The following is a 26673-nucleotide window of genomic DNA, read 5'->3' on the forward strand; positions in this document are numbered from 1 at the left end:
GCGCTCAATCTCACATTTTTAGGTGTACATCCGAAGAAATCTTAGATGTACACTCAATAACCAAAAGGTGTGTAGTAGAGATCACCTATCTAAATTTTAGAGCTCTGTATGTGAGTATCAGCAGGTCCTCTTCACACAGTAGAGAATTGTGTAGAAAATGGTTGTTAGTATTATGTTAGAAAATGGTTGTTAGTCTTGAGAGACAATGGTGTGCCTCCGAGGAGGAAGCCAAACCACTGTGTTAGCAGCACCCAAGTTGTAGCATCACCAAAGTCCCCTGGGGGCACAAGCCTGGGCAGTATGTATGGTGGTCCTGGGCTGCTGAGACAGCACATCGCTGATGTGTTGGGCTGCAGGGCCACATCTCTGTTCTAACCTATTCGCTGCGTGGAGGATCCTCACATAATTTGGAACCCTGAGCACTCAAGAGTTCCAGTTCCATGGGAAGCCCCCACATACAGAGAAGATCTAGATATATCTATATAGACAGGTGTAGATATTGGGCTCAACACAGCAGTGGAAGAATAATAGGAGTAGAATGAATGTGGGGTTTGGGCCAAACACATGGCCTCACAGCCCCATTCACTTTGCTTGCCCTCTATGCACAAGTAAAAAAGTAAGGTAAAGGACCCCTGGAAGGTTAAGTCCAGTCAAAGGCGACTATGGGATGCGGCACTCATCTCACTTTCAGGCCAGGGGAGCTGGCGTTTGTCCGCAGACATCTTTCCAGGTCACGTGGCCAGCATGACTAAACCACTTCTGGCACAACGGAACACCATGATGGAAGCCAGAGTGCACAGAACGCCATTTACCTTCCCACCACAGCAGTATCTATTTATCTACTTGCACTGGCGTGCTTTCGAACTGCTAGGTTGGCAGGAGCTGGGACAGAGCAATGGGAGCTCACTCAGTCACGGGGATTCGAACCCCAACCTTCTGATCAGCAAGGCGAAGAGGCTCAGTGGTTTAGACCACAGTGCCACCTGCGTAAAGAGGGCTATAGTACTCAACTAATACTTTACGAAATATACACATTCCTTGCCAAATCTGTTGAATGCTTGAAGCAGGATATATCAGCTGGATAGCTCAGTTGGTTATAGTGTGGTGCTGATAGCACCAAGGTTGCAGGTTCAGTCCTGGTAAGAGACAGCTGCATGTTCCTGCACTGCTGAGGGTTGAATTAGATGATCCTCATGGTCCCTTTCCAACCCTATGATTCTTTAGCATACAGTGTGGATCTGGATACAACTTTCTTCTTTTTCTTCTTGAATTAAAAACCCACCCCTCCCCTCTGGTTCCCAGGAGAAGTGTTCACTTGACTCATCTCTCACTGGTGACAAGGTACACATCACAATCACCAGAAAGTGACAGCACGACAATCAAGCAATACCAAAATGCTTTCCAGCAAGAAAGAACCTTAGCCAGCTTTTACTTAACGATGGCAACTTAATAGTTGCAGTTTTTCAGTTGGTTCTTTAATCTTTTCTCAGGTACTAATGCCACACTCTACAAAGAGATCCAACCTTCCAGGATCTGCCTTTACATAATAGAAACTGTATAACAGCACATTTACTCAGAAGTCCTGCTGAGTTCCAAAGGGCTTACTTCTAAGTAATTGTGCATAGGGCTGCAGCCCAACAGAATGATCCTGCACATGTCTACTCAGAAATAAGTCCCACTGTATATTGTCTGCGCTTAAGAGGTGGCAGGTATTTTCGGGAAACCTGAAATTATTTTCTTCTTAAAACTCAGTTAACTCACAGCTAGATAGAGTACAAGTTCCCCTGGCCAGGGGTGGTCTTGCTTTTGCACAGCACAGCTAGTGGAAAATGACAGTTCCATGGAAAAAAATGAATCCATTTCTTCCCCATCACAAATTTTGAAGTCTTCTTATTCATTGAACAAAGAACTCAATGCTTCAGGCTTCAGAAGTAGAGTAAGTCTGGGATGGGGTACCTCCCTATGCTGCAATAGATTTCTGTATCTTGATATTTAAGGGTCAGTTGTTTATACCAACTAGAGATGTCTTATCACAGTCATTTTTTTCCTGTCTGTTCTTCTAAGTGCACCCCCCTCTGGTGAAAGTGAGGCACAGCTGATTTTCCCCAGGGACATTTTCTACAGCAGGAACATTTTCACACCTTTCCTTCATTGCCATTTGGAGATGCATTCATGAAGAAGCAACCAACTTGGCCGAGTTACAGCAATATCCATAATTAGTGTAAGAAACCCCTATGGATGCATCCCCCTGTACTACGCAACAAGTGGTTTGGAGTGAAAGCTTCAGGGGCCGCCTTATGGCAAGCCAGGGGAATGGTAACAAACCAATCAGCCGTACTTGCTTGGTTCTCCCTTTAGCAAGAAGGGAAGGGAAGGGAAGGGAAGGGAAGGGAAGGGAAGGGAAGGGAAGGGAAGGGAAGGGATGTTTTGGCAATTAGGCATAACTGTCATGACAGTGAGGTGTCCTAGGCATCTGACAAAGCAAAACTCAGCTGCCCCTTTGCAACCATGGGACAGATGGAATAAGAACACACAAAATGGCTAAACGCTGCAGGGAGACTCCAGTGCTGCTACCCAATTTAGAGGACATTTCCGTGTGATCAAAAGCCCAAATTTAATGCAGCCCTTGGAATGCAAGATTTCCTACAGGTCTCCAGGGCCGATGGGTGTAAATCCTGAGAGGAACGCCTCTGCCTTGACCTTCTTGCCATTAACAGAAGTGTGGACCAGGGCTACATCTTTGTGTCCCTAGCTGGAACCCAGCAAGCTGAGACAGAGTGGGACAAGGACCCAAGGTGCTGTCGTACATTCCCCCACCCCCAATCCTTTTCGTAAGACTCCATCATTATGAATGTTCCAGGTGTAGGGAGAATCTACAGCCTCCAGTTCTGCTGCAAGATGGTGGTTCTTTCCCTCAGCTTTTCTTCTTCTTGTAAAGTCTAGAATCATGATCTCTGTGTCCCTGGGACCTGAGGTTCAGGTGTAGTTTCCAGGACCACCAAGGGGAATAACAAAGACAGAGATATCATCTCCAGAGCCCAGCTTGTCATTAGCCAGCCTCCAGCCACGTTCCTTCAGAACCCCTCTGGACCTCACCACCAACTCCTGGGCCACCATTGTGTACCTGGGAAACAGAACCAGCCCATCAGAATGCACACCCACAATGCAAGAGACGTGGTAGAGTACAGTTATTTCAAAAAATAATAATTGTACTTCTTTTAAGTGTGAATGGTGTTCACAATAATGATCTCATCCCACTTCATTCCCTGTGCAACTAATTAGAAAATTGTAGGCCAGTCATTCATTCACTCTCACTCACCTTTCAGATTTGGCCTGGTAGTGGGTGGGGATACAAGGATCGGGCCCACTGGGCAGAAAAGGTTCCCCACCCATGTTTAAAAACAGCAAAGTGCAAATGGTTGGTTGATTATATTCAAATGTATGTAATGAAGTTCCATCTTAAAAAAAAAAATAAGCAAATTTTGGGAAGATGAAATTTTGAGCAAAAGAGTGGGTAGGAACCTCTAGCATAAAAATGGGATTTTGAATGGAAAAACAGCTGCCAGTTTAAAAGGTTAAGAAACCCCTCCTCCCCACATCTACTACTCAAAATTGCAACCTCTTAAAGCTGCTTTTAATTTCCAAGAAATTGGTGCTTCATTACACAGACACACATGAACAACAAACATGTAATTTGCCCCTAAGACCTAACACCACCAGGGGACTTGAAGGTAAGAGAAACAAAAAGCATTCATGTCCCAGAATAGAAAAGAGGTAAGAGAATAAACCAACCCCAGACTGAGAGCAAACAATGGACCTCGGAATCTTAGGAAATAAAGTCTCTGCTCAACCACTCTGGTGTAAGTATTCCTTGGCACACAGGTGCAAAACCTTGCCCCACTCACCTGCAAGGGTCATTGGGCTCATAGCCCATTAGGACATCAAATACCACATTGGCAACCTCTCGGTCATTGGTGACATCCCAGAGGCCATCTGTGCCCAGCACCAGCACATCGTCAGGGCAGTGCTCATACTGTGTGAGGTCATAAACGCGAACCTGCAGAAAAACGTAAGGGATGCAGCCTCACTGCTCTGGTGGCGAGGCTCTGCAAATGCTTTCCCTCAAAGAGAAGCACTTTCTGAGTCCTGTCACTCCCCAGAGGTGAGGAAAAATTCTGCGCTTAAGACACCTCATTCATAAGCGTGCACAGGAATCTTGGAACAGCAGCACTATAGCTACCCAGTAGAATTATCCTGGACACTGAGGTCCAGCTCTGAGGGTCTTCTGGTGGTTCCCTCATTGTGAGAAGTGAAGTTACAGGGAATCAAGCTAAGGGCCTTCTCGGTAGTGGTGCCCGCCCGGTGGAACACCCTCCCATCAGATATCAAGGAAATAACTATCTGGCTTTTAGAAGACATCTTAAGGCAGCCCTGTATAGAGAAGTTTTAAATGTTTGATGTTTTATTGTGTTTGATGTTTTTATTTGTTGAAAGCCACCCAGAGTTGCCGGGGCAGCCCAGTCAGATGGGCAGCATATAAATAAATTGTTGTTGTCTTGAAGCCTAGCTCTTGTCTTCTGCAGCTACACCAATCTTACCCACTGCTTCAAACCTTTCTATAATGCGCTCTCTCTCTCTCTCTCTCTCTCTCTCTCTCTCACACACACACACACACACACACACACATACATGCAAAAGCCCCAGAATTTTTCTGCCTCAGAATCTGATCCCTTGTGAGCCCTCCCTCCAGTGTCTTAAAGGGACTACTGTATAGATTTGTTGATGGTGGTGGACAAGACCTCAGTCCAAACGCTCAAGCCTGAATTAGAAGCACCACCTGTGTGGATGTGTGTGTGTTGTACAGGCTGGACACATGAGTGGAGTGTGTGTGTGTGTCTGCTGGAGGGTGCGTGTGACAATCCTGCAAATCAGAATGGCGTGTGACAGAAAGAAGCACCTTGCTTGCAGCCAAACTTGGTTTGGAGAGCTAAGGGTGACCAAAAAGCTCCAGGAACATCCCCCCAACAACTTTGAGTTTTGGAATATTTGATGAAAAATAAAAATATGCTGTTACTGAGCAGCTGTAATTTCAGGAAGCAGAATCTTAGCTCTGATGAACTTACCTCTGGGGTGCAGGACAGGAAAGGTTTGATGTGGATGTTGGAGCTGTACACCTTGAGATCATGATCACCCAAACCCCGCGTCACCCCAATAGTTGCCATCATTCGAGCCTAGGAGGAAAGTAAGGGGGTAGTCTCTTAATAGGATAGCAACATAATGAGCATCTGTGCAACTCGGATAGGCTCCTAGCACTCTGGCTTGCCTTGCATGCAGAAGGTCCCAGGTTCATAAGTATGGAAAGAAGGATCAGAGGCAGTCAGCCATAAAGTAGGATATAGATCTCAATTAAAAGAGATGACTTAATTTTTGAGCATGCCACATGCCTTCTCCCATATCAGCCTGGCTATGCATTAAGATCTACAGATGAAGCCTTTCCCTGGGTGCCATCAATTGATGAACTATACATTTTTGTTTCCTTGATTTAAATTGATTTTATGGGCTTTGTTCGCTTTCTAGTTTTATTATGTGTTGTCATCCTGTTTTTAGTGTTGTATGAAGTGTTTTTATGCTTTCTCTTATTTTATAGAGCACTGAATTATATTGTATTGCTGTGTATTCACCCTAGAACCCATCAGGATTGGTTTAAATTTTTTAAACATAACATACATTGTGTCCTATGGAGTGGGGGAACAAGCAGGTAGGTATCATACAAAAAATGCTCAGTGCAGACTTACCAATGAGCCGTCTCTGTCAAAGCCAAAGTGTGCTTCTGACACCAATATCACATACCTCAATCTATATTATTAGGTCTACTCCAAATCCTCATGCCCTTGTTTAATGAAAATTCTCTCCACTTCTCCAATGATTAGTGCCTCACCTTTTTACCCTCTCCGTAAACAAGTGGAAACTTCAGGTCATCTTCTTCTATCCTTTTATATGCCCTGGTTAGAAAAAGAAATCACACAAAATGTGTTGCAGTGCAGATGAAAGTTAGAATAGGAAGTTGCCCTAGCAAGACCGCTGGTCCATCAAGCTCAGTACTGTTGCTATTGCGTGGCAACAGCTCTCCAGGTTTTCGGACAACAGACTGTCTGAGCCCTACCAGGCAATGTTGGGGATTGAATCTGGGACCTTTTGCATGCAAAGCAAATGCTCTACCACTGAGCTCTGGCTGCTCTGAAAAGCACATATGAATATCCTCATCCCAGTGCCAAGCAAGCAACAAACTCAGTTCAGAACCATTTCACTTAGGTAATTTCCCTGAGTGTACAGGAATGGATTTGCACAAACACCCACAAAATATATGCTTTTCTCCCACTGTTATCTTTGACCAAGCAGGATTACTTAAGTCATACAAAAATCTGCAAAAACTCTTTAGCAGAAGCAATAGCCATATGAGTGTGTACATCATACTCCTATATAATACCAAAATAAACTCCCTTTTTTAAAAAAGCCTTCATCGTCAGTAACATGACAAAAAGAAAAAAGGGAGAGGTAGAGACTTTTCTAGTCTAGCTGAGTAGGGCAGTGATGATGTAACTAGCTGTCACTACCAGTAGCGTAGCGTGGGTTGTCAGCACCCGGGGCAAGGCAAGTAATTTGCGCCCCCTAACCCGTGGATTTGCGCCCCTAACCCCCAGATGTTGCGGCTGGTGCGGCCGGCCCCCCTGCACCCCCCACGCTACGCCACTGGTCACTACAACACAGAGTTCCTTTGTCTTGCATTTCTGATTGATTCTGGCAATCAGTGTAATCTAGATCAGATGAAGAGAGTTACCAGCCATTCATGTTTTGGTCCCTGTACAGCATCTTTTTCCCCACTTCCTTATGCTGGATTCTTCGAGGGAACTCGAGGTGAGTGAACTCATTCCCCAGCAGCTCAGGTCTCAAAAAGCCCTGGGAGAGGAAAGGAAGAGCAAGTTTAGCGATGAACACTGCCTGGATCTTCTCCACCCAAACAACAGAAATCTGTAAGTCCCACATCCCAAAGAACCCTCATGGGGGCGCACTGAGCATTCACAAACTCTTCTATGATTTGTTACACATGCTTTCCCTCAGATATATGTTTTTATGTTTGTATCTCTTACACTTACAAAGAAGGTAATTTGGGGAACATTTGAAAGTGCAGATCCTGCCGCCGCCCCTCCCCAATACACACCTATCCACCCTCGCTCTCACATACAGATGGAGCATCTAGGACAGGCATAGGCAAACTCGGCCCTCCAGATGTTCTGGGACTACAACTCCCATCATCCCTAGTGAACAGGACCAGTGGTCAGGAATGATGGCTTGTTGAGATGAAAAAGTTATTGGTAGGCATCTAAAACAGTATTGTGAGGGTCAATAGGCAAGGAGTTCAAAAGTGTAGGTGCTGCCACGTTGAAAGATCAGCCACAATTTTAAGCAGCTTAATTATTTGCCCTAGAAATTGGCAATAGTGACAGTTTTACTGCTTGGGCAAATAGCAGCTCTGAGGGACAGGCAACCTAGATCAGGACCATGGGTTAAATCCCCACTCTGCCCAACATATCATATCTGAATTCCCACTCCTGCAGCTATTATACAATAAAGAAAAAAACACAAGGCCCAGTCTTGATTGCTATCTCATCTTGTTTGGAGCCAAAACTTTATTTCCAGTACTACAGTTGACTCTTGAGGGCACATTTGCATCTTCTGCTCATGGCAGAATTAACAATGATCTCCCCCCAGCCACAAATGTTTTGAAAAACCTTATAAAGTCACATTTGGTTAATAAAAAGCCACTCAGCAGAGAGCAACTAGACCTTTGTGACTTGCAAAGGATTTGGTTGAAGTGGTTTTATCAAGCAGCTACCTAATTGCTAGATGAAGCATGAATTAACAAGACTGAGTCTTGTGCAGAAAAAGCTTCCAGGCACAAAAAACATCCAAAAGTGAAAACAGAAGCTGAAATTATTTAAGAGATATTTAAGGGAGACTAATGCACCACTCTCAGTGAGTGCGCAAGCACCAAAGTTTAGCTGAACAGGCAATAATTTTCCATTACCCTAGACAATCTATCCTATTTCTGTGCAAACGGGGGGAAACCTGATAGACTAGATCCTATACAGACTGAATCCTATGCTATGTCTGGAGATGTCAGAATCCCATTTTGATACCAGGCTAGATTCTCCTGCTACAGCAATTCATTCTCTTCCACACATACACTCAGAGAAAATTAAAGGTGGCTTTGAGATCATTGCCTTTTCATCCTGCAAAGGAAAAGGGCTTTCTTTGTCCTCCTGGCACTGCTGCCCTAATCAGGGTTTAATTTTCAGAGCTGGCACTGTGATTTCTATGACTTGCCAACGTCTTTAAAAAGAGGCCATTACTCAACAAGCAAACCCTCAGCCAAAGAGCCAACAACAAAAGCTCAGAAGGCAGTATCTACATTCAGCATACCTGGTAAACCTCGCAAGAATGGGGCCCAGGACTCAAACAGGCAGCAAATTATGCAGTGAATCCCCCTTTACTCACCCCCTTGTGTATTTTGAGTGTAACTAATCCAGAGAAAATAGGAAATGGGCAGAACAAATTCTATTTTTTATGGTACAAAAGCGAAACTACAGAAGATTATATACATCAGGTTTCCCTCTTGCAATGATTTAAGTGGGGCATTTCAGATCACACTGGCCCAGTGTAAAGGATCGTTGCTCTGGCACTACTTACACAAAAGGGCTTAAGCTATAAAAGGACTTTGGCTCAAAGCAAACGGCTCAAGCCCACGGGGGAAGTGTAAGATTGGTTTTCTGAGTGCTCAGTTTCTTTATCGCAGCCAGTGAAGAGGATCCATTACTCGGTGCAATTTCCTCCCTTCCAAGACATGGAAGCTGTTTGGATATAGAACAGCAGATAAGATTCCACCTGGTGTCTTGCCAAGGAGGTCCACTCTGAGCCAGGAAGCATTGCCAGCAGCACCTCTGCTTGCTTGCTTGCATTTTGGACACTCTCACTGTGCTTCCCAGGGATTCTTTCCCCTCCTCTGCCTCAGGGCAGAACTCATGCAATATGCAAATAATTTTAACAAAACCCTGGCAGCTCCTTCCTCTTCTAGGGAAAAGAGCTCTGGGGGGGGGGTGAACCTTACCTTGCAAGCTTGACTCTAGAATCGGGGGGTCAGCAGGGGGAGCAAAATGAAAGGGTGGAAGTGAGCAGGGCCTGTATTACCGTATTTTTCGCTCCATAAGACGCACCTGACCATAAGACACACCCAGTTTTTAGAGGGGGAATGCAAGAAAGAAAATATTCTTTAAAGGGAGCGCTGAGCAGAGTCTGTATGCACCCCAGGCTCTGCTCAGAGCTCCCTTTCACAAGCCGTGTGGAGCGTGTGTGCGGCGCTTGCAGGCTTTTCTCCCTCCTCGGGGAAAAGCCCCCAAGAGCCACACACATGCTCTGTGCGACTCTTTAAAGGGAGCGCGGCTCTTGGGGGCTTTTGCAGGAGGTGGGGGAAGGGACAGAGGGGCAAAGACAGAAGCTAGAACAGCAAGAGGGAGCACTGCGCAGTGGTCCCTCTCGCTGTTCTGGCTTCTGGGATAGCCGCTCAGGCTGCATTCGCTCCATAAGATGCACACCAATTTCCCCTTACTTTTTAGGAGGGAAAAGGTGCATCTTATAGAGTGAAAAATACGGTACTTTTTATTGTGCAGTGCTCAAGAGCATTTTGGAAGCAGAAAGGCAGGAGCCCAGCACCACCAGAGCCTCTGGACCAAACTAGGGATGACATTAGTTAAATAAATGCAATTCACACACATATTAGCAAAACAGCAGCCACAGGGAAGCCTGAGCAGCATCATGACCACATGCAGTGAGCAGGAAGAGTTTAACCCTCACTACCACCACCTGCCTGCGATGGTCCCAAGAGGAACTGCCCCTCAAAGCTGCTATATGCTCTGGAGAGAAAGTCTCCATTGCTTCCCTCCTGATGCAAAGAGCAGTTTGTGGTGCATTTTCTTTAGCACCGTGGCAGTGGATGGAGAACACACATGTTATGTGGATGGACGCAATTAACACCACCATCTAGTTGGCTCCTCTCTTTATTGTACCTTCACTAAGAGAGCCTGGAAATATGGAAGGAAGAGACTGAATGTTTATCAGCTACAATATCTGCCACCTCCAAAGGTTTATTGCCAGATCAGTTAAAAACATCAATCCTGTTCATGCAGGTTGCTTTTCATTTTTAGCACTATTTTTAATGTCCTTGATCTCCAAGCCCCGGAGTTCTGAATATTCAGCACAAGGCAGGGTAATTAATACCCGCCTCCATCAATAACTGCAGTACAGCTTCCATTCTCACGTTTATTCCTGGATCGGTTTGGGTGATAGTGCTAAGTGTTGAGCAGTGGGTTAAAATAAATCAGATGGGGAAAAAAAAGTTAATTCTTACTAAAAACTGCAGCCTTTGCCTCTCTGTCTCTGGAGTAAACTCCCTGGACATTGGAATGATTTCCCCATTACGGATGATAATGGCCCTGCAATGAAACATGGAATGAGGACATTAGAGAGCATGTGAGAGAAAGAGACAGTATAGGAAGGGAAAGCAGAAAGGACACCCGCGGGCAAAGGGAAGCAGCAGTGTTAGCTAAGGTCCACTTTGCGTATGCTTATTTTCTATACAGAAAGGTGATTACTGTGCAGGTGGTTAGGGGAGAAGAATAAGCATGAAGTGTGGCACGAGAAAATGGTCTAGGCAGTTGATAAATGCAATGCATTGTCACACATTAAGTAACCTAAAGAGGCTCCCTCTCCTACACATTCCTCTTCCCAAAATGCCATCTTATGAGGCACTTGCAATTGCATCATGGAGCTCAGAGACCTATCAGTCAAAGTCTCCCTGATAGCCGCCTGTCAACTGCGCACCACAATTGGAGGAAGAGAGAATCCTCTAGTTCGCTGCACCCCTTTCAATCTAAAGAGGCAGAATTCATTCCTGCTGTGTTCTAACGATTACTGTAGCTCCTTATTTTGTAAGGAAGGTTAATTCTAGAGGCCTTGTCTTACACAAGGCCATTCGGTGAGGTCCATGGAGAAGAGATCTGAACACAAGTGTCACATTTCAGCCCAGTACCAGTAATTCTCTATCTGTACGGGAAGTTGCAGGCATAGGTAATTGGGATTTGTCTCCCACTTCAAAAAAACCTCTCTGTAAAATGGATTAGAGCCTTCCCGAACCTGATGCCTTCCAGATATTTTGGAGTACAACTCCGATCAGCAGGCTCTGCAGAGCTTGTCTGTAGTCCGGGGCGGAAGTCCCCAGTTGACTGGAAGGCCTGGGATGTTCTTGGCATGATAGCCTAAGTCCAGCAGGTTCCCAGCGGGGCATCCTGGCCGATTTAGCCCTCCAAGGCCCACTGCCCCTGTGGATCCTGCTGCCCAAGGTGGTTGCCTCACCTTGTCTCATGGGTGGGCCGGCCCTGAACAGTGGGACATTGGACAACACAAACACATGATGAAAGGAAGCAGAGCATTAGGAAAAATCAATCTAGAAAACAGAGCAGAAAGAATGGAGGGTGATCATGAGTAGAGAAGCATGGCCAACATAATGGGTAACCATCAACAAAACCATAAGATACAAAGTGGTCAATACATAAATTTGAATACGCACAATTCTCACTCCAGCCAACACTATTGATTGCTAAAATACTGAGACTGAGCAAGAGAAGTGCTGATGTTTTCAAACAAAAAAGGTTTTATGAACAAAAGAAGACACAAAATTCAACTGAACTGCAATGGTAGGCAACAACTGTGCTTAACTCCCAAAACCTCCAGGTTTGCTGGAAGTAGCAGTTCTAATTTTGTCTAAGTCTTGCATCAGGATCCTGGTTCTGTTGCACTAAAGAATGGACTATGACATATTTAAATAATTATTCTGGTTTGATGAAAAACTTGCATTTGTCTGCAACAGTGATAGAGAGGATGTGCCACAGACACATTACCAACAAATTTGCCCTTCCTATCTTTTTACCCATTCATTGTTTCCTACTTGGTTTTTCCCCCAATATGCACAGAGCAGAGAGTAGCATCTCTGTTTTTCATGCAAAACCACAAAGAAGACTGACAGAGAAATCAGAATGAGGAACAGAACAAGCAGAAGACTCAGTGGGGAAAACAAAACCAATACTTGCCAACTCAACAACAACAACAACAACAACAACCTGCAATCATTTCCCCTTGTTTGGGAGCCCTTGCTCTAATTGGCATCCTTGTTTCACTTTCATTCATCTATATTCCAAAGGTTCTTAAGGCAACAAAAAGACATTTGATGAGAAAAAAGTCAAAGATGACACACCAAGAAAGTAATGGTATTCCACGTTTAGAAATGAATCACTAACAGCAATTGTAACCATGGACACTGTATCAACTATGGATTAACTGGAGACATCTACACTGTTCTATAGTCTAAAAGTGGCCTAGCAACTATTCCTTAGCCTACTTTATGTATTATCTACTGCTGTCGCTGCCCCAATGTTGTATGGTATCTTTTCCATGCCCCTGAAAGGGAAAATGTGTGCACATTGGCCTCCATGAAATTGGGGGTGCTACACAATTGTGGTTCCAGATCATGTGGAAGCCTATGCAGATGGAACTCTATGCACATAGGCTCCTCCTCTTCAGACATTCCCACCACTGCCTAGATGTTGGGGCTGGTTCCGGGAATACTCACAGTGTTGGGAGTAGGGCCACAAATGCAGCCTCACTGCCTATTCTACTCATGGAGCCCTTTTCCTGTGAATGATGGGGACTATTCTCCCTAAACTACAGTTCAGTAAGGAAGAAGAGCTAAGAATCTCTATTGGAGAATCATCACTTTCTCCAAACTGCATTCTCAGGATTCTACTAAACTGGTATACTGCCAATGAAAGTTTGTAATGTAGATATACCCAGACAACTCCACACTTGGATTACAATATCTCGCTGATTACACTCCCACACACAAACACCATGCATCCAAGCTGGTTATGACTTTGAGAATGGCTTCCTTGCCGTTTATAGGTACCATCAGCAAACCTCCTGATTTCCTGTTCTCTAACCTAATTTCCTACCAAAGTGACCACAGATTGACAAAAACAGTTTCAAAACACACCCACATTCATCAGGATGGAATCTACATAACAGAATGGTTGTTGCACACTAAAGCCTATTCCTCATACTGATTAGGATTGAAAGGAGACTATAAAAAGACTCAGAAAATGCAAACGAAAGGTACAGCATGGCCTTAAAGGGGGCGGGGAGAGGTGACTCCTCTAATATTGTCTTTCCCTCTTTGCATGCTAAAATCAATAAGACCTGAGATACAAGGGTGTCAGCAACCCAAAGGTGAAAGAAGGGCATTTTGAGCAGGATTTCAACAATCTTGGGGAGGGGGGGGGGTTGGCCAAAAAATATCAGATACTAGTTTTTTGTTTTAAATCTATGAAAAGCATCTGTCAGATGCTGGTACTCTCAAAATACTTTCATTTATTTTCAATGTTTACTAAAGAGTTTGGGTTAAAAATAAAGAAAACAGTTACTCATTGAAATATAGCTGTTTTCATATTTGGCATTAGTACTAGATGAATGTCCTGATTATCAAAGAGAGATTTATTTTAAAATTGCTGCTGCAAGGCCAAGGTAAAGAGACAAGCAGTAAAAACATTTTTTTGGAACGCATCAACAAACATTGATTTTTCCATGCCTAAGACACAGCACCCCTCCCCCCCTTCCCCTTGTACAGTAAAGCCTGCATCTGTGGGGAGGAAAATGGGGAAACACTTGTTAGCCCTATACCTAATGCTATTATACCTGCTGAAAACACAGACAGAGCGCAAGCAGGGCTGGCAGTCCCAATTTTGTTCCCCCACTACCATTATGCACAGAAAGGATGAACAGCCTTTTCCACACTGAGGCTTCATTGACTCATGGTCCATCCTTCAAGGCCAGCTTGTGAAAATGGGTGTGCTCAAAGTGTAAAAGTTGGTGTGGCCAACCTTTTATTTTTTTTTAATGATATGGGCTGGTCCAAATCAGACCTCACAGTACCAGCAGCTGGGTACTAATGGGAGCAACCAGGCAATATATGATTTTTAAAAAGCTAAGTTTTTGAAAAACAAAATTATCTTTTTTTAAAAAATGCAGGCGCTTGGTGGGGGTTGTACAAACACCTTTTGGCATCAAAGTGGTTCGGTAACTCAGATAATGACTACGTAAAGGCCAGGGTATATTATTCCTTTCCTAGTGTCACCATATGTATACCTCCCTGGTGGTTTACTGCCTCCACCATAGGGCATAGGCGAGCACATGGAGGGGCGCATATTTCTAGATAGACTTTGGTGGGTAAGTGGCTTTCTCTCTAACACTCCTGAAAGACATATTTCTTCTGGGCTCTCATATGACCTTTCCAAGCTCACTTGCTTACATGAGGGCATTCCATTCCATGACCAATAGGCAACTATGGCTGGGAAAGACTTCGGTTCATTTCCACTAGGGAGTCAAGGAATCTTATCCTGCTCCTGGTGACGTGGCTTGGGCTGCCACCACCCAGCAAGCAGCAGAGTAGCCTTTCCTGCCCTCGTCTCTCTCCTACCTACTGTCACCTGCATTGGCCACGTAGAACTTCCCCAGGAGATAAACCGCAGCCAGGGCGCAGCAGCCTCCTGATGCCTGCCGAGCCACCCGTTCCTGCTCGATCTGAATGTCCTGGGGAGACAGAAGAAGAGACTCACTTGTGGTGCAGCACAACAAGACAGCAAGCACACACATGCATCAAGGTGGTCAGGGATGGGGAAACCTTTGGCTCTCCAGATGTTGTTGGACTCCAAAATCCCACTGGCCCATGGCAGCTCATGCTGAGGTGGTCCAACAACAAAACCCAAGCACAGGCCCTCCATCCCTGTAGGACTATCTTTTACAGCAACCACCCAAGCTGCCTCAAAGGTTTAACATCAAAGCTCTGGTAGCTCCCAGTGCCCTGCCAATACAAGCTGCTCCTTACAAGATTTTTTGCAATTGGGTCCGAATGTTACACAAGGCGTGAATGCATGCAATGGTAGGAAGCCCAGTGATCTGTTTTAAGATGTGGAAAAGCCATGTGGGGGAAGCAGCAATCAGGAGCAGAGAGTGATTCATTCTTTACCCACTCACCACTTTGTCGCTCTCACAATTAGCTTCCCACATAGGTACCTGCACTTCCAACAATGTTTCTTGGGAAGCGCATATAGCTCAGTCAAGAACAAAATAGACATGTATTGCTTCTGTTCTTAAGGGTGTGTATAAACTGAAGCATTTCCCTTTAAAAAAATGCAGACATTTTTCCAATCCCCACTTACCTAGGTAGGAATGGGGAAGCATTTGCAGATAAATACATACCTGACATGATAATACTGATGTTTCTATACTCTGGTGTATGGATCTACTCACTTGAGGTTATCTTTTAAACTTACTAAGTCTCTGAAATTGGCTTCACAGCATTTGGTTTCTTCTTGGGTCAAGGAGAACAGCAGAACCCTCAGACTCATTCCTTATTTTACTAATGGAACCACATCAACTCCTAATCTGCTTTTAAAGTCAATCAATGCCTATTTTTCCTAATCTGTTTTAGACCTTTAGTCCTTCCCTTCCTCTTCCAATTTAGACTAAGCTAGGAGGATTTTAATTGCATGCAAATAATTAACATGCATTAATTTTTTTAAAAAAGCTGCCACAGAAAGGAAAAGGAACCTGTCCTCCTCCTCCTCCTCCTCCTCCTTCTCAATGAACCCAACAAAAATCTGTAGAAACTTCCCTTCCCTTTGCTCCCAAGGTTACCGGCAGTTAGGAATCCGGCAGAACATATTTGCTTTTCAGCAACAGTGCATCCATCCTCACCTGAAGTAGCCCCCTTATCTGAGTTTGCATGGCTTTAATATGCAATCTTGCAAAGGACTGCGTGCTGTTCCAGTGATGTAATTTGTTTATGTGTGGTGGCTTCTCATCATAAGATGGCAATATCATGGTGTGTGAGCATTGTTGAGGAAGTTTCTGCCCACACAACAATCCCAGAATGCATTGGGCATTTCTCCAAGATAGGATCAGGGGAAAAACACACACACACACACACACACAATCAGTTCAGTAGGGCTATTCACTTCCTCGTTATTAGAATCAAAGAACTGCAGCAATGTAAGGGACCACAAGAGTCATCTAGTCTGATCTCCTGCAATGCAGGAATCCTTTTACCCTACACGGGGCTTGAACCACAACCCTAAGATTAGGAGTCTGATACTCTACCAACTGAGCTATCCTGCAGGTATTGTTTACAATGACTATTAAAAGGAACAATAGTGTTTACATGATTAATTATTACAGCAAGGTAGAAAGGAATGTCATGGAGAGACTTGTAAATATTTTAAAGGCATTTGGGGAAGGGCTGTAGCTCATTGATAGAACGCCTGTTTTTCATGCTGAAGGTCCTATGTTCAATTCCTGGCATCTCTAGGTAGGACTCGGAATGTACCACGTCTGAAATCCTGGAAAGCTGCTACCAGACAGTGTAGACATCACTGATGGACAAATTATCTCTATAGTGCAGATTTACATGCTTATATTGTTAACTTATTTTAAAAGTGGAGGTGAAACAGTAGCAACAGCACATTTACTCCGTGCACTGAAGGTCTGGGGATCGCTATTCGACTTCTCAGGACCCACACCTACACCCAGTTTGTCATGTGGGAAGCCATAAAAAATTATATGCTTGTGGTGTATGCAGCTTCTGACTACAGTATGTTACTTCCTGTGCTGCAGCAATGGAGCCTGGGGGCCTGAACTTCGCAAGGCTGAGCTGCAGAGGAACAGCCAAGCAGAGCAGACTCATGATCTGAAAGCTGGGTAAGCAAATACCCTGTCAGACCAAAATAGTCATGGGTTGCCCTGTCAGCATCTTGGCTGCAAAAGGAAGTGAATCCACATTCTGGAGGGAGGACAGCCAGGCAGGAACAGAACACATCCCAGATCCTAGGACTGTCTCCAGCTTGCACTTTATGCCATGTCTGTCACTGTGTGGGCTCATCGAAAATGGGTTTTTTTAAAACAACAACAACAACAATTAATTTAGGTTTCTTTGATTTGTGACCTTAAATGATTCCAGCTGGGTATCAGAGCTATACTTTTCTAATTTAAATCTGAGATTTAGAAAAATTTGGGAGTGAATAATTCACCCAAGGTCACTTGGTCAGTTTCAAGGTCAAACAAAATTATTTACCTGGGATCTCCCATGTGCAAACTCAGTTTTCTATCTATTGCACTCCACTTCTGGCCAGTAAAATCTTTGAAAATGTTTTTATAGCATTGAATCAGACCTTCTTCTCCAGCATACTCCCCATTTTTTCCTAGCACACTCACCATCCGCTTGAATGCATTCTCAATAGCTCCCACCACCAAACTCTCATGGGAAACGGCCTTTTCCATATGGAAGCGTGGCAGGGCATTGTTTGGGACCTCAGCATCTTCCTCAGCCAGAGGAACCCTGTTTGGTTCTCCTAGAACTGTCCTGGGACCATCTTCCAGGCAGATTGGAGGAAGGGATGAGTCTTGCAAGATGTCCACCAAGTCTCGGAGTTGGTCACGGATTTGGAAGTGAAGCAGCTTGGATGCCATGACTGCAGCTCCACTTCCAGCATGCCCATCAAACAAGCCCCAGTAGTAAAAAGTCAGGCCTTTGGTGCCCTGCAGGGAACGAGGTACAAATCAAATCAAATATAAGAGAGAATTGCCCCGAAGAGCCAAAGGAAACAAAACACATGTTAAAAGCCAAAAGAGACGAGGCAGTAACACTACACGATTCCATGAACATTAATTGTTGAAGCAACATTCAGATCCTTCTGCACCACTGGTTAACTTAAATCACAGTGTGCAAATTTAGAGGCTTAAAGGACATCCTCTTCCCAGACTTCTGATCTACTGCAATGCAACTGGAGGATGAGAAACGGAGGGAAGGATCTGTGCGTAAAAGGCTATGGAGTAGAAAAGCTTGAAGAGCACGTATGGCAAATTCATGTGCCACTCATTCCTTTTACAGCAACATTGACAATAAATACTCCAGGGGAGAATGGAACAAATCTCAAGGGAACTTCTGAAGTTCCAAACATCTTGTGTCAATATATCAGCTGTGAGTGGAATCACTTTCTCCTCTCCTCAAACCAGGATAGAGAAGGTAGACCTAGGACTGAGAGCCAACATTTAGAAGGAACTCCAGCCATTGTGTTGCTCACCCCTTCTGGATCTCCAGAGGTTTCCTTGGGGGCTGGGTTATTCCTCACAACCCGTCTCTTTTCCACATACACTGCCTCACAGCATGCTTGATCCTCGTTGTGTTGGCTCTTGCCAGCATTTATCACCCTGGGCAGAAAGAAAGATGCAAACAGACAGTGTTTGATTAGATTAGTGAACTTCCTGTTCCCATGCGTCAAGGCGCTCTCAAAGCAAATATAAAAAAATGTAACATAAGCACTGATAATTGGGAAACACTGGCCTGCGAGCGCTCCAACTGGAGAACAGCCTTTACCAAAGGTGCCATAGACTTTGAAGAAGCACAAACTCAGTGTGAAAAGGAGAAACGAGCTAAGAGGAACACACATTTGGCAAACCCACTCTGGCCCAGAAACCGGTGTCCCCACTGTGGAAGGATGTGTGGATCCAGAACTGGTCTCTACAGTCACTTATGGACTCACTGTTAAGACTGTGTTCATGGAAGACAATCTTACTCAGCTACAAGTAGTCACCGAAGAAGAAGAAGAAGAAGAAGAAGAAGAAGAAGAAGAAGAGCTTTTTTACAAAGCTGAAGACGTAGTGTCATGTCAATTCTTCCAGGAAAGTGGAAGACAATCTGAAAGAGGGCATATTTGGTAGTCACAGTTTCACACATTACACAATATGCTGTCTGCTGACTGGGCAATCCTCCTTGCCTAAGACCTGGCCCTGGCATTGTGTGGTGTGTACACTTATCCCACTTCGCTGGTTTCTTTAGTGCTTGTTGAACTGGTGGCCTGTGGCCATCAACAGGTCCACTAAGCCATTTCTAGTGACCCATGCACCAGCACTTCCACTAAAAATGTTGGTAGCAGCATCAGTGGCAGCATGTCCTTGGAGGAAAGAAAAACAGCTCAGAGTCTAGTGACGGCTCAAGATTGCAATACCTGAAAGATCGTCTCTCCCCATATATACTGTCCTGGACTTTGCGTTCATCATCTGAGGCCCTTCTTTGTGTGCCTCCTCCACATGAAGTCTGGAGAATGGGCCTTTTCTGCAGTGGCTCCCTGTTTCTGGAATGCTCTCCCCAGAGAGGTTCGTCTGGTGCCTCCATTATATATATTTTAGGTGCCAGGTGAGAACACTCCTCTTTGATCAGGCCTTTGGCTGATTAAAATTCTACAGCCATTTAAATGTGTTGGGGGGTATTATTGTTTTGTTGCTTCTGTTTCAACTACTTATTTGTGCTTTTATCTTGTATTTTCACCTTGTGAACCTTCCTGAGCTCTTTTGATGAAGGCTAGTATATAAAATAAAATAATAGTGAGGGAAACCATTAGGGCAGAACCTGTTGGTAGTAGTTTTCTTTCCTCCTCCATGGGGAAAGTAGGCAGCCAAGAGCTCTGATCTGGGGCTGATGTTTCCTGAGTGCTCTTTATTACTGCAGGCACTCTGGAAACCTTGGATCAGTTCAGAGCACTTGGTTGTTCACTCCCTCTGTGAAAGAGAAGAGATTGCCACCAATGGCAACAACCATCCTCATCCCTCACCTTTCCCATCGGTTGTTAAGCAGTATGTCTCAGTTTTTCCTTGTGCTGGCTACAGAAATGAGAGCAATACTAACGTCAGTTGCAGAAACACAACAACCCACCTTTGTGGGAGGAAGTTGTAGAAATGTGAAACAGGAAACGTTCCCTGGACAAGAGCAGGCAGAAATTCTGTTTGCAGAGCAAAAATGGGTTGACATTTGAGGAGTGTGGTTGAACAGAGTCTGAGAGCTTTAAAACTCTCAAACTTCCTCTCACGTACACTTTCCCAGAGCCAAGAGGTTAGCAAAACGCTCCACGTGCCTCTGAAGCAACAATGTCTTTTTAAATACATAAAATAACTGGAAGTACAAACAAACTGGAGGAGGGTCATCATTTTAAATTGCAAATACCCAACCACACACAGAAACCAAAATAAATAATTAAGAAAATCATGTATTTAATACATTTATATCCTGCCATCAAACTAATATACATGGTGTCCCACATAGTTCAGTCCCCCGTTTTAGCAAAGATGAGAGCTCTGCCTGTGTTTCATGTTTCTTCAGACCATAGCCTGTCTGCTTAAATATATTTTAAGACAATGCCTCCTTCTCCTGAAGCTTTTCTGAAAAGGCAGGAAGCAGAAAGAAGAGTTGGAAGATATATAGTACCTCAGAAAATGAGAAGGAAGCGGAGCACACAGAACCTGCTCCAGGTATCACCATACAGATTCTGGTGGTGTGTTCTTTGCCTGCAGGCTAAATCCAGCTCAGTTGTCATATATCTGCTTGTCCATGACATACAACTAGCGGGGTTGTCAACTTCTCAACTAGCCTGCGGATCTGCTGTAATCATCAGGCAAAAATAGTTCTTTTCAATTATGTAAGGGGGAGAGTGGGCCTATCCTGGCTGGCTTTGCCCCTACCATCATGCCTCCACACATTGGGAAATCATCTACCAGTGAGGTGATTAGGTTGCCAGCCCATGGAGATACTGCATGAATTTGGATAAAGGTAAAGGTAAAGGTACCCCTGCCCGTACGGGCCAGTCGTGTCCGACTCTAGGGTTGTGCGCCCATCTCACTTAAGAGGCCAGGGGCCAGCACTGTCCGGAGACACTTCCGGGTCACGTGGCCAGCGTGACGAAGTTGCATCTGGCGAGCCTGCGCAGCACACGGAAACGCTGTTTACCTTCCCGCCAGTAAGCGGTCCCTATTTATCTACTTGCACCTGAGGGTGCTTTCGAACTGCTAGGTTGGCAGGCGCTGGGACCGAGCAACGGGAGCGCACCCTGCCGCGGGGATTCGAACCGCTCACCTTTCGATTGGCAAGTCCTAGGCACTGAGGCTTTTACCCACAGCGCCACCCACGTCCATGAATTTGGATAGCTTCCCCCAATGAGAGCAGGGGGCAGGAACACAATGGCAGGAGCAGGGCCAGCTGGTACAGGCCCCACTGCAAGACAGCGAACTCCAGAAGATGGAAATAGATCACTTCCAAGCTGTGAAAAGCTTTTCCTGAGGGTTCCCTGCTGTTCGCCACTGTCAAGGGCAGGGATGGGCAAATACATCAAATCTTGCAAAACTGTTTCTCCTAATATGATGCATATTTGTATATTATTTTTCACTAACATATGCATTTCTATGCACACGTTGCACTAGCATATATATTTTTGTACATGTTACTTGGCTGACAAACTTGCATAGCAAAATTTGGAGAAGTGCGAATTTCAAAAGAGGGCTGTTTCAGTTCATGTCTTGTTTTGGGAAAGTGGGAATTAAGCAAGTCCTCCAATTGCGAACTGAAACAAAATTCTCCCTGATCCCAGGGCAAGAAAAACTGCTGCAGAGGCTGCTTGAAATTTGGCAGTGCTGTGATTTGGTACATATCATGTGATCCAATTTACTGTTATCCCATAAAGACTACAGCTGCAATCCTGACCTCACTTATCTGTAAGTAGCTCCCACTGCATTCAATGGGACATACTTCTGAGTAGCCATAGTTAAGACTGCAGCTTACATGGCACACCTAGATTCCTTAGAAATAATGTCACCCAAATGTGTTGAGTTCTATCTCAGCCTTCACAGATTTGTGGGCAGCTTCAGACTTTACAAAGAAATGTGCATCTACAAATGATAAAGCATAACTGCAGCAAACATATCATTATATGGGTAAGATTCTTAAGAAAACGGGAATCAAACCCAGATTTGTATTTCTTACAATTTGTTGCCTATGAAGTGGTCCTTTGGTACATTTCTACCCTTAAAAGAACCTAAACTTTCTACATTCTCCAGCAATGCATGATGGAAGTATGTAAAACAAACATGTATTAGTGGATTATGGTGGCTCATTTTGAGCAGGGCCATGGCACCATTGAACAGTTATGTGCAGAGAGAGGCACTAATCCCAGATGGCAGGTGCTGTGGGCAGCAATGGCAGCCTTCCCACACCCAGCTATTCCTCTAGGACACTCTGGCTAAGTCCTCACTGTTCAACATTAGACCTAAATGTTCCCCAGGCCTATCACACACATCCTAAACAAGCCTGCTGCCCTCAAGTGCCCTGGAGGAAGTCATCCCATTGCCAGTGTTGAAGTCCAGTGAGTTTTGGGCATGGAATGGAGGGATGTGCCACCTTGCCCTCTGCCTCAAGGAGGCAAACTGCCTTGAGTCAGTCCTGGTTATTTGCTTACTTCTTATTTATTTTATTTCTGAATCGCTTCTCATGAGGCATCTCAAAGTGATGCACAACAGTTATAGTGGTACCTCAGGTTACATACACTTCAGGTTACAGATGCTTCAGGTTACAGACTCCACTAACCCAGAAATAGTACCTCGGGTTAAGAACTTTGCTTCAGGATGAGAACAGAAATCGCGCTCCGGCAGCGCGGCAGCAGCAGGAGGCCCCATTAGCTAAAGTGGTACCTCAGGTTAAGAACAGTTTCAGGTTAAGAACAGCCCTCCAGAACGAATTAAGTTCTTAACCTGAAACTGATCTTAACCTGAGGTACCACTTTAGCTAATGGGGCCTCCTGCTGCTGTTGCGCTACTAGAGCATGATTTCTACATTTATATATCACTTTCATCTAGGAAGTTCCAAATCCTGCAAACGGTAACGCCCAGCCAGTTTCCACACAGCTACAAATATATGTTTCCATTTACAACCAAATACCCCTGTTTTAAACACTTTTACTTTGAAGCAGATTTCAATCCAGCCTTCAAGTTAAGTGCACTTACGCCTCAGGCTGAGATCCTATGTATGCTTAGTTGAGAATAAGCCCTACTAAATTCAGCAGCATTTATCTCAGTAAATGTTCACTGCATAAACACAACCTGCAACTTTGAGAGTAACCAGTAATTTTAATGGAGCTTCTCCAGAGGAAACAGATCCAAGTGTTCAATTGACAACAATGGTCAAGGTCTCTCCTTCCCTAAATAAAAAGTTCAGAAAGAAAAGAAAACCAGATCAGCAAAGGGCACCTCCCCTATCTAGATAATTATTTTTAGAACCTGTATCATTATCTCAGGGCTGAGCCCTAGTAACCTTCTTATAACCAAGATGTGTTTTCCTGCCAAACAAAGGCAAGCTAAGGTCAGGGACAGAGCAGCAAGGAGTCATCCACTTTTATGAAAAGTGGAACGTTTCACTTATTGGAAACTGAAACTATAATTTTATGTAGATATGTGAAATGTACATAGGAATAAAAATAGAATAAAAGAGGGAAGGAGTAAAAGCTCTCTTTTATGTAGTTTCAGTGTTTTGTAATATAAACCCTATGAATTACCGGTATATTTTTTAAGCATGAGCTCCTTTGTCTGTCCAAACTCCTATATTTCACCAGCTAGATGCCAATTTCCCCAAACACTGCATCTCGCTATACCCCATAAAAACTTTAGCTACTGAATTTCTATCCACAGGAACCTGTTCAGAATAATGTGTGGTGATCTTAGTGAGAATAAAAATTAAAAATTCACACACACAAGCCCCAGACACCAGAGGGTGTATTTTCTGTTAAAGTAGTTTGCTATTTTTGTATGTTCTGGATTCTCTCCAAAAATACATTTAGCCATATTTTCAAGCTTTTTCTTCCAACTGCAAGGACAAGAGAGCTGCTTGTGTGGGTGTGCATGAGAGCCAAAAGTGGGTTAACATTAAATGCAAGACTGCATTTAAAATGTCTTTTCTTTCCTTTAACAGTAGCAAAGTGGGGATGGTAATTTGATGGGGACTGTGGAACATGGAGAGCTTTATTTTTAAACTCATGATGGCTTGACCCCAAATGATCCTGATTTTCAGTGTTTAATCATCTTGTATATGACAAAATCTGGAATATTCCATGAATTCGAAGGTCATCCTCCCTCATGAGCTATACTAATCTTCTCTATATTGTATTTATTATGAACAAAGCTTAAGAAAAAGACAGGAGCTGTCCATCTGTAATGACAAATTTTGGTGGGTGGGTGTTGTTGCAAGAAATGATCATTTACAAACTTTCTGAAGAAAAGAAGGTTAGGAGACTCAGTCTGATAGCATCACTGACCTCTCCCAGCAACTAATCCAACACCTGCCTGCCTTACCTTTAAAGAAGGCGGCAAGGAACTCAAGCCTTTTCTGGGACTCTCAGCTGCACCTAATGTAAATCATTCAAAAGAGACAGATTCTCCCACAGCAAGCCTATGCACAGTTCCTAGAACATAAAAATGTCACTGTGCACCAGAGCTTTCCAAACTTTTTATGTTGGTGACACACTTTTTAAACATGCATCATTTCATGACACAGTTAATCAGTTTTACTAGCAAGTCAGAGGTGAAACTAACCCCTTTCCAGCCCTGGGAGGAGCGTGGGGATAATCTGTGCAACACTTACACACTGCAGCCGACACACTAATGTGTCGCGACACAGTTTGGAAAGCTCTGCTGTACACAGCTGAGCTCACTTCCTCATAAGGATCAGGTTGCATGTAAACAGGTAACAGTCTCAATATGCCTTTTACAGCAGAAGCGGAAAATAGATATAATAGTGTTCCACGTTTTCCCTCCTGCACATCACCCAAAAAGAAGGAACATACTGGATAAAAACTGCATAAAATTTGCATGTGTTGTTGCATATAACTAAACACAAACTTTAAAAATAATTGCTACAATTCAAGCACATCAGGGAAGATTGCGAGGAGCTAACCTGTATGCCTGCTCTGTCTACTCTCCAGGTGATGGGCAACTTCAAACACTCTCCCTTCTCTGTATCTTCTTTCTCTTCTTCACTGCCCACCAAACGAAGACTGTCCTCTGCGAAACCGGACCCAGAGCACCCTGCTAGGCTCGGTTAGCTTAAAGAACTACTCCCAGCCCCATAGCCCCGCCCTGCCTTCTCCACGAGCGGCCGCAGAGCATCTTCAGGCCGTCCAAGGTGAGTGAAGCATCTTGGACAGCTGAGTGGCTACGCGACGGGGCTTCTCCACCTGACCGCGCACCTGCGCTCACAAGTCCTCAGAGATCGGGGCGCGCCAGGCTAACGTGCAAGAGGGTGAGCGGCGCAGCTGCGCGAAGACCTACGGCGCAAGGGTGGGGGATGTGGGGTGAGGTTGTTCGCGTTTGAGGAAAGGGCCATTATCAATTGATCGGCGGATTGGAAAGGCCAGAGCCCAAGCCTCATCGCGTTACCTCATCTACACGTGAATACACCCTCCCTTCTCGACACCTTCATACTAAGGGAGCTATGGCTAGAATGATTAAGAAAGGCTGGAATCTACCTCGACGTTAAAGGTTAGATTATAGGAGGGGCTCTGGTGCTGGATCCGTATTCCCCAAGGACCATCTTGATGCATGCGGGAAGCCCGCAAGCACCACGTGCGCCCCTACCGTGGTAGAAACAAACACGCGCTCACCAACAGGTATTCAATGGTAGACTGCCCCTGAAGCTGGAGGCTCGCTTTGCGAACCATACATAGAGCGTAAGTTCGCCTTGGCTCCGAAAGCCCTTATCTTTTAATCCCAAAGTTGTCTGAACATGCTCAGAGACACTTTACCACCCGCTACACGCCCAAGATAGGGAAGGGCAGAGAGGGAGAGACAGACATAACTACAAGATCCACAAGCACGCACCCCCCCACCCACACTTAAAAATAATAATCTCTGCCGCGAAGCAGCCCTCTCCCCGCCTGCCCTCCCCTCTCGCCCGCCCTCTCCTACTCGGCGTAGCCGGTGCTCCAAGGCAGGCGGCGGCGGCTCTCGCGGGGGCTCTGGACGGCTCGGCCCGTGTGGTCATCCGCCCGCAGAAGCTCCTCGGGTGTGAGCTGTAGGAAAGCCGGTCTGGAGAAGCTGCTTCGGGGCGGTTCCCGGCAGGGACCGGTGCTGGCGGCGGCGCTGGAGCTGGGCCCGGGGGCAGCGGGCGGAGGAGGGGGCGGAGGCGCCGCCGAGCCGGAGGAGGCCGTGGCGGGCGGCGGGCTCGAGGGGCTTCCTCCGCCCCCCAGGCCCCCGACGAGTTGCGCCATCGCGGAGCGCACCCTGCCCAACATGCTGCAGGAGCCGCTGCCGGGCGCCGCGGGCTCGGGGAGGCGGGAGAGGGAGGCGCGCTGCCTGGCTCCGCTCCCCTCCTCCGCCTCCGCCCGCTCGGCTCGGGCTGCAGCTCCGCCGCCAAGTCAGGGAATCTCCGAGCGAGCGCCTTCCCCCTCCCCAACCAGCTTCCAGCATCCTCTCGGGGCGCCCCGAGCCTAGCTAGGGCCTCCCTTTCGCGCGCGTCTTCAGAGCCCCGTCCTTCGGTGTCCTCCCCACCCCAATGGCCTCTGGGGCGAAAGCGACTCCTTAGCACCTCACCTCGGAGGAGTCCCTCTTGCGCGCGCCCTTTCCCCCCACCGGGCTGCTTTGGAGAGC

The 26673-nt window shown here is 45.4% G+C and overlaps 1 protein-coding gene and 1 long non-coding RNA gene across 3 annotated transcripts; both read right to left on the reverse strand.

Annotated features, from left to right (window-relative positions):
- Positions 1-1426: 1426 nt before the first annotated feature.
- Positions 1427-2372, reverse strand: LOC309535275. Its single transcript, XR_014221172.1, has 2 exons — positions 1568-2372; positions 1427-1537 (listed from the first exon to the last, which is right to left on the reverse strand). It is a non-coding gene; the product is annotated as an uncharacterized lncRNA (long non-coding RNA).
- Positions 2373-2410: 38 nt separating this feature from the next.
- On the reverse strand, positions 2411-26530 carry PPM1J (protein phosphatase, Mg2+/Mn2+ dependent 1J). 2 transcript variants are annotated; one of them, XR_014220967.1, is made up of 11 exons: positions 25993-26530; positions 18300-18426; positions 17431-17754; positions 14639-14751; positions 10463-10547; positions 6839-6957; positions 5939-6002; positions 5124-5231; positions 3906-4057; positions 2648-3124; positions 2411-2567 (listed from the first exon to the last, which is right to left on the reverse strand). XR_014220967.1 is itself a non-coding variant. In XM_082227661.1 (10 exons), the coding sequence occupies exons 1-10, from the start codon at positions 26316-26318 to the stop codon at positions 2977-2979; spliced, it is 1566 nt and encodes a 521-aa protein (XP_082083787.1). In that variant the 5' UTR covers positions 26319-26530; the 3' UTR covers positions 2596-2976. The 2 variants fall into 2 exon arrangements, 1 of the variants encoding a protein (XP_082083787.1); XM_082227661.1 differs by lacking the exon at positions 2411-2567 and having other exon boundaries at positions 2596-3124.
- Between the last annotated feature and the right edge of the window lie 143 nt (positions 26531-26673).

The sequence above is a fragment of the Podarcis vaucheri genome (assembly GCF_965113315.1).
Source record: "Podarcis vaucheri genome assembly, chromosome: 6".
In the NCBI taxonomy this organism is placed as follows: Eukaryota; Metazoa; Chordata; class Lepidosauria; order Squamata; family Lacertidae; genus Podarcis; species Podarcis vaucheri.

Bases quoted from the DNA above. Each gene is read 5' to 3' on its own strand.
- PPM1J (XM_082227661.1), bottom strand. From the start codon at position 26,318: ATGTTGGGCAGGGTGCGCTCCGCGATGGCGCAACTCGTCGGGGGCCTG. The intron at 14,752-17,430 runs GTGAGTGTGCTA...CTGTCTCCCCAG, and splicing joins AGAATGCATTCAAGCGGATG to GACATTCAGATCGAGCAGGA. The intron at 10,548-14,638 runs GTAGGAGAGAGA...GTTTCATTGCAG, and splicing joins GCCAATGCAGGTGACAGTAG to GGCCATTATCATCCGTAATG.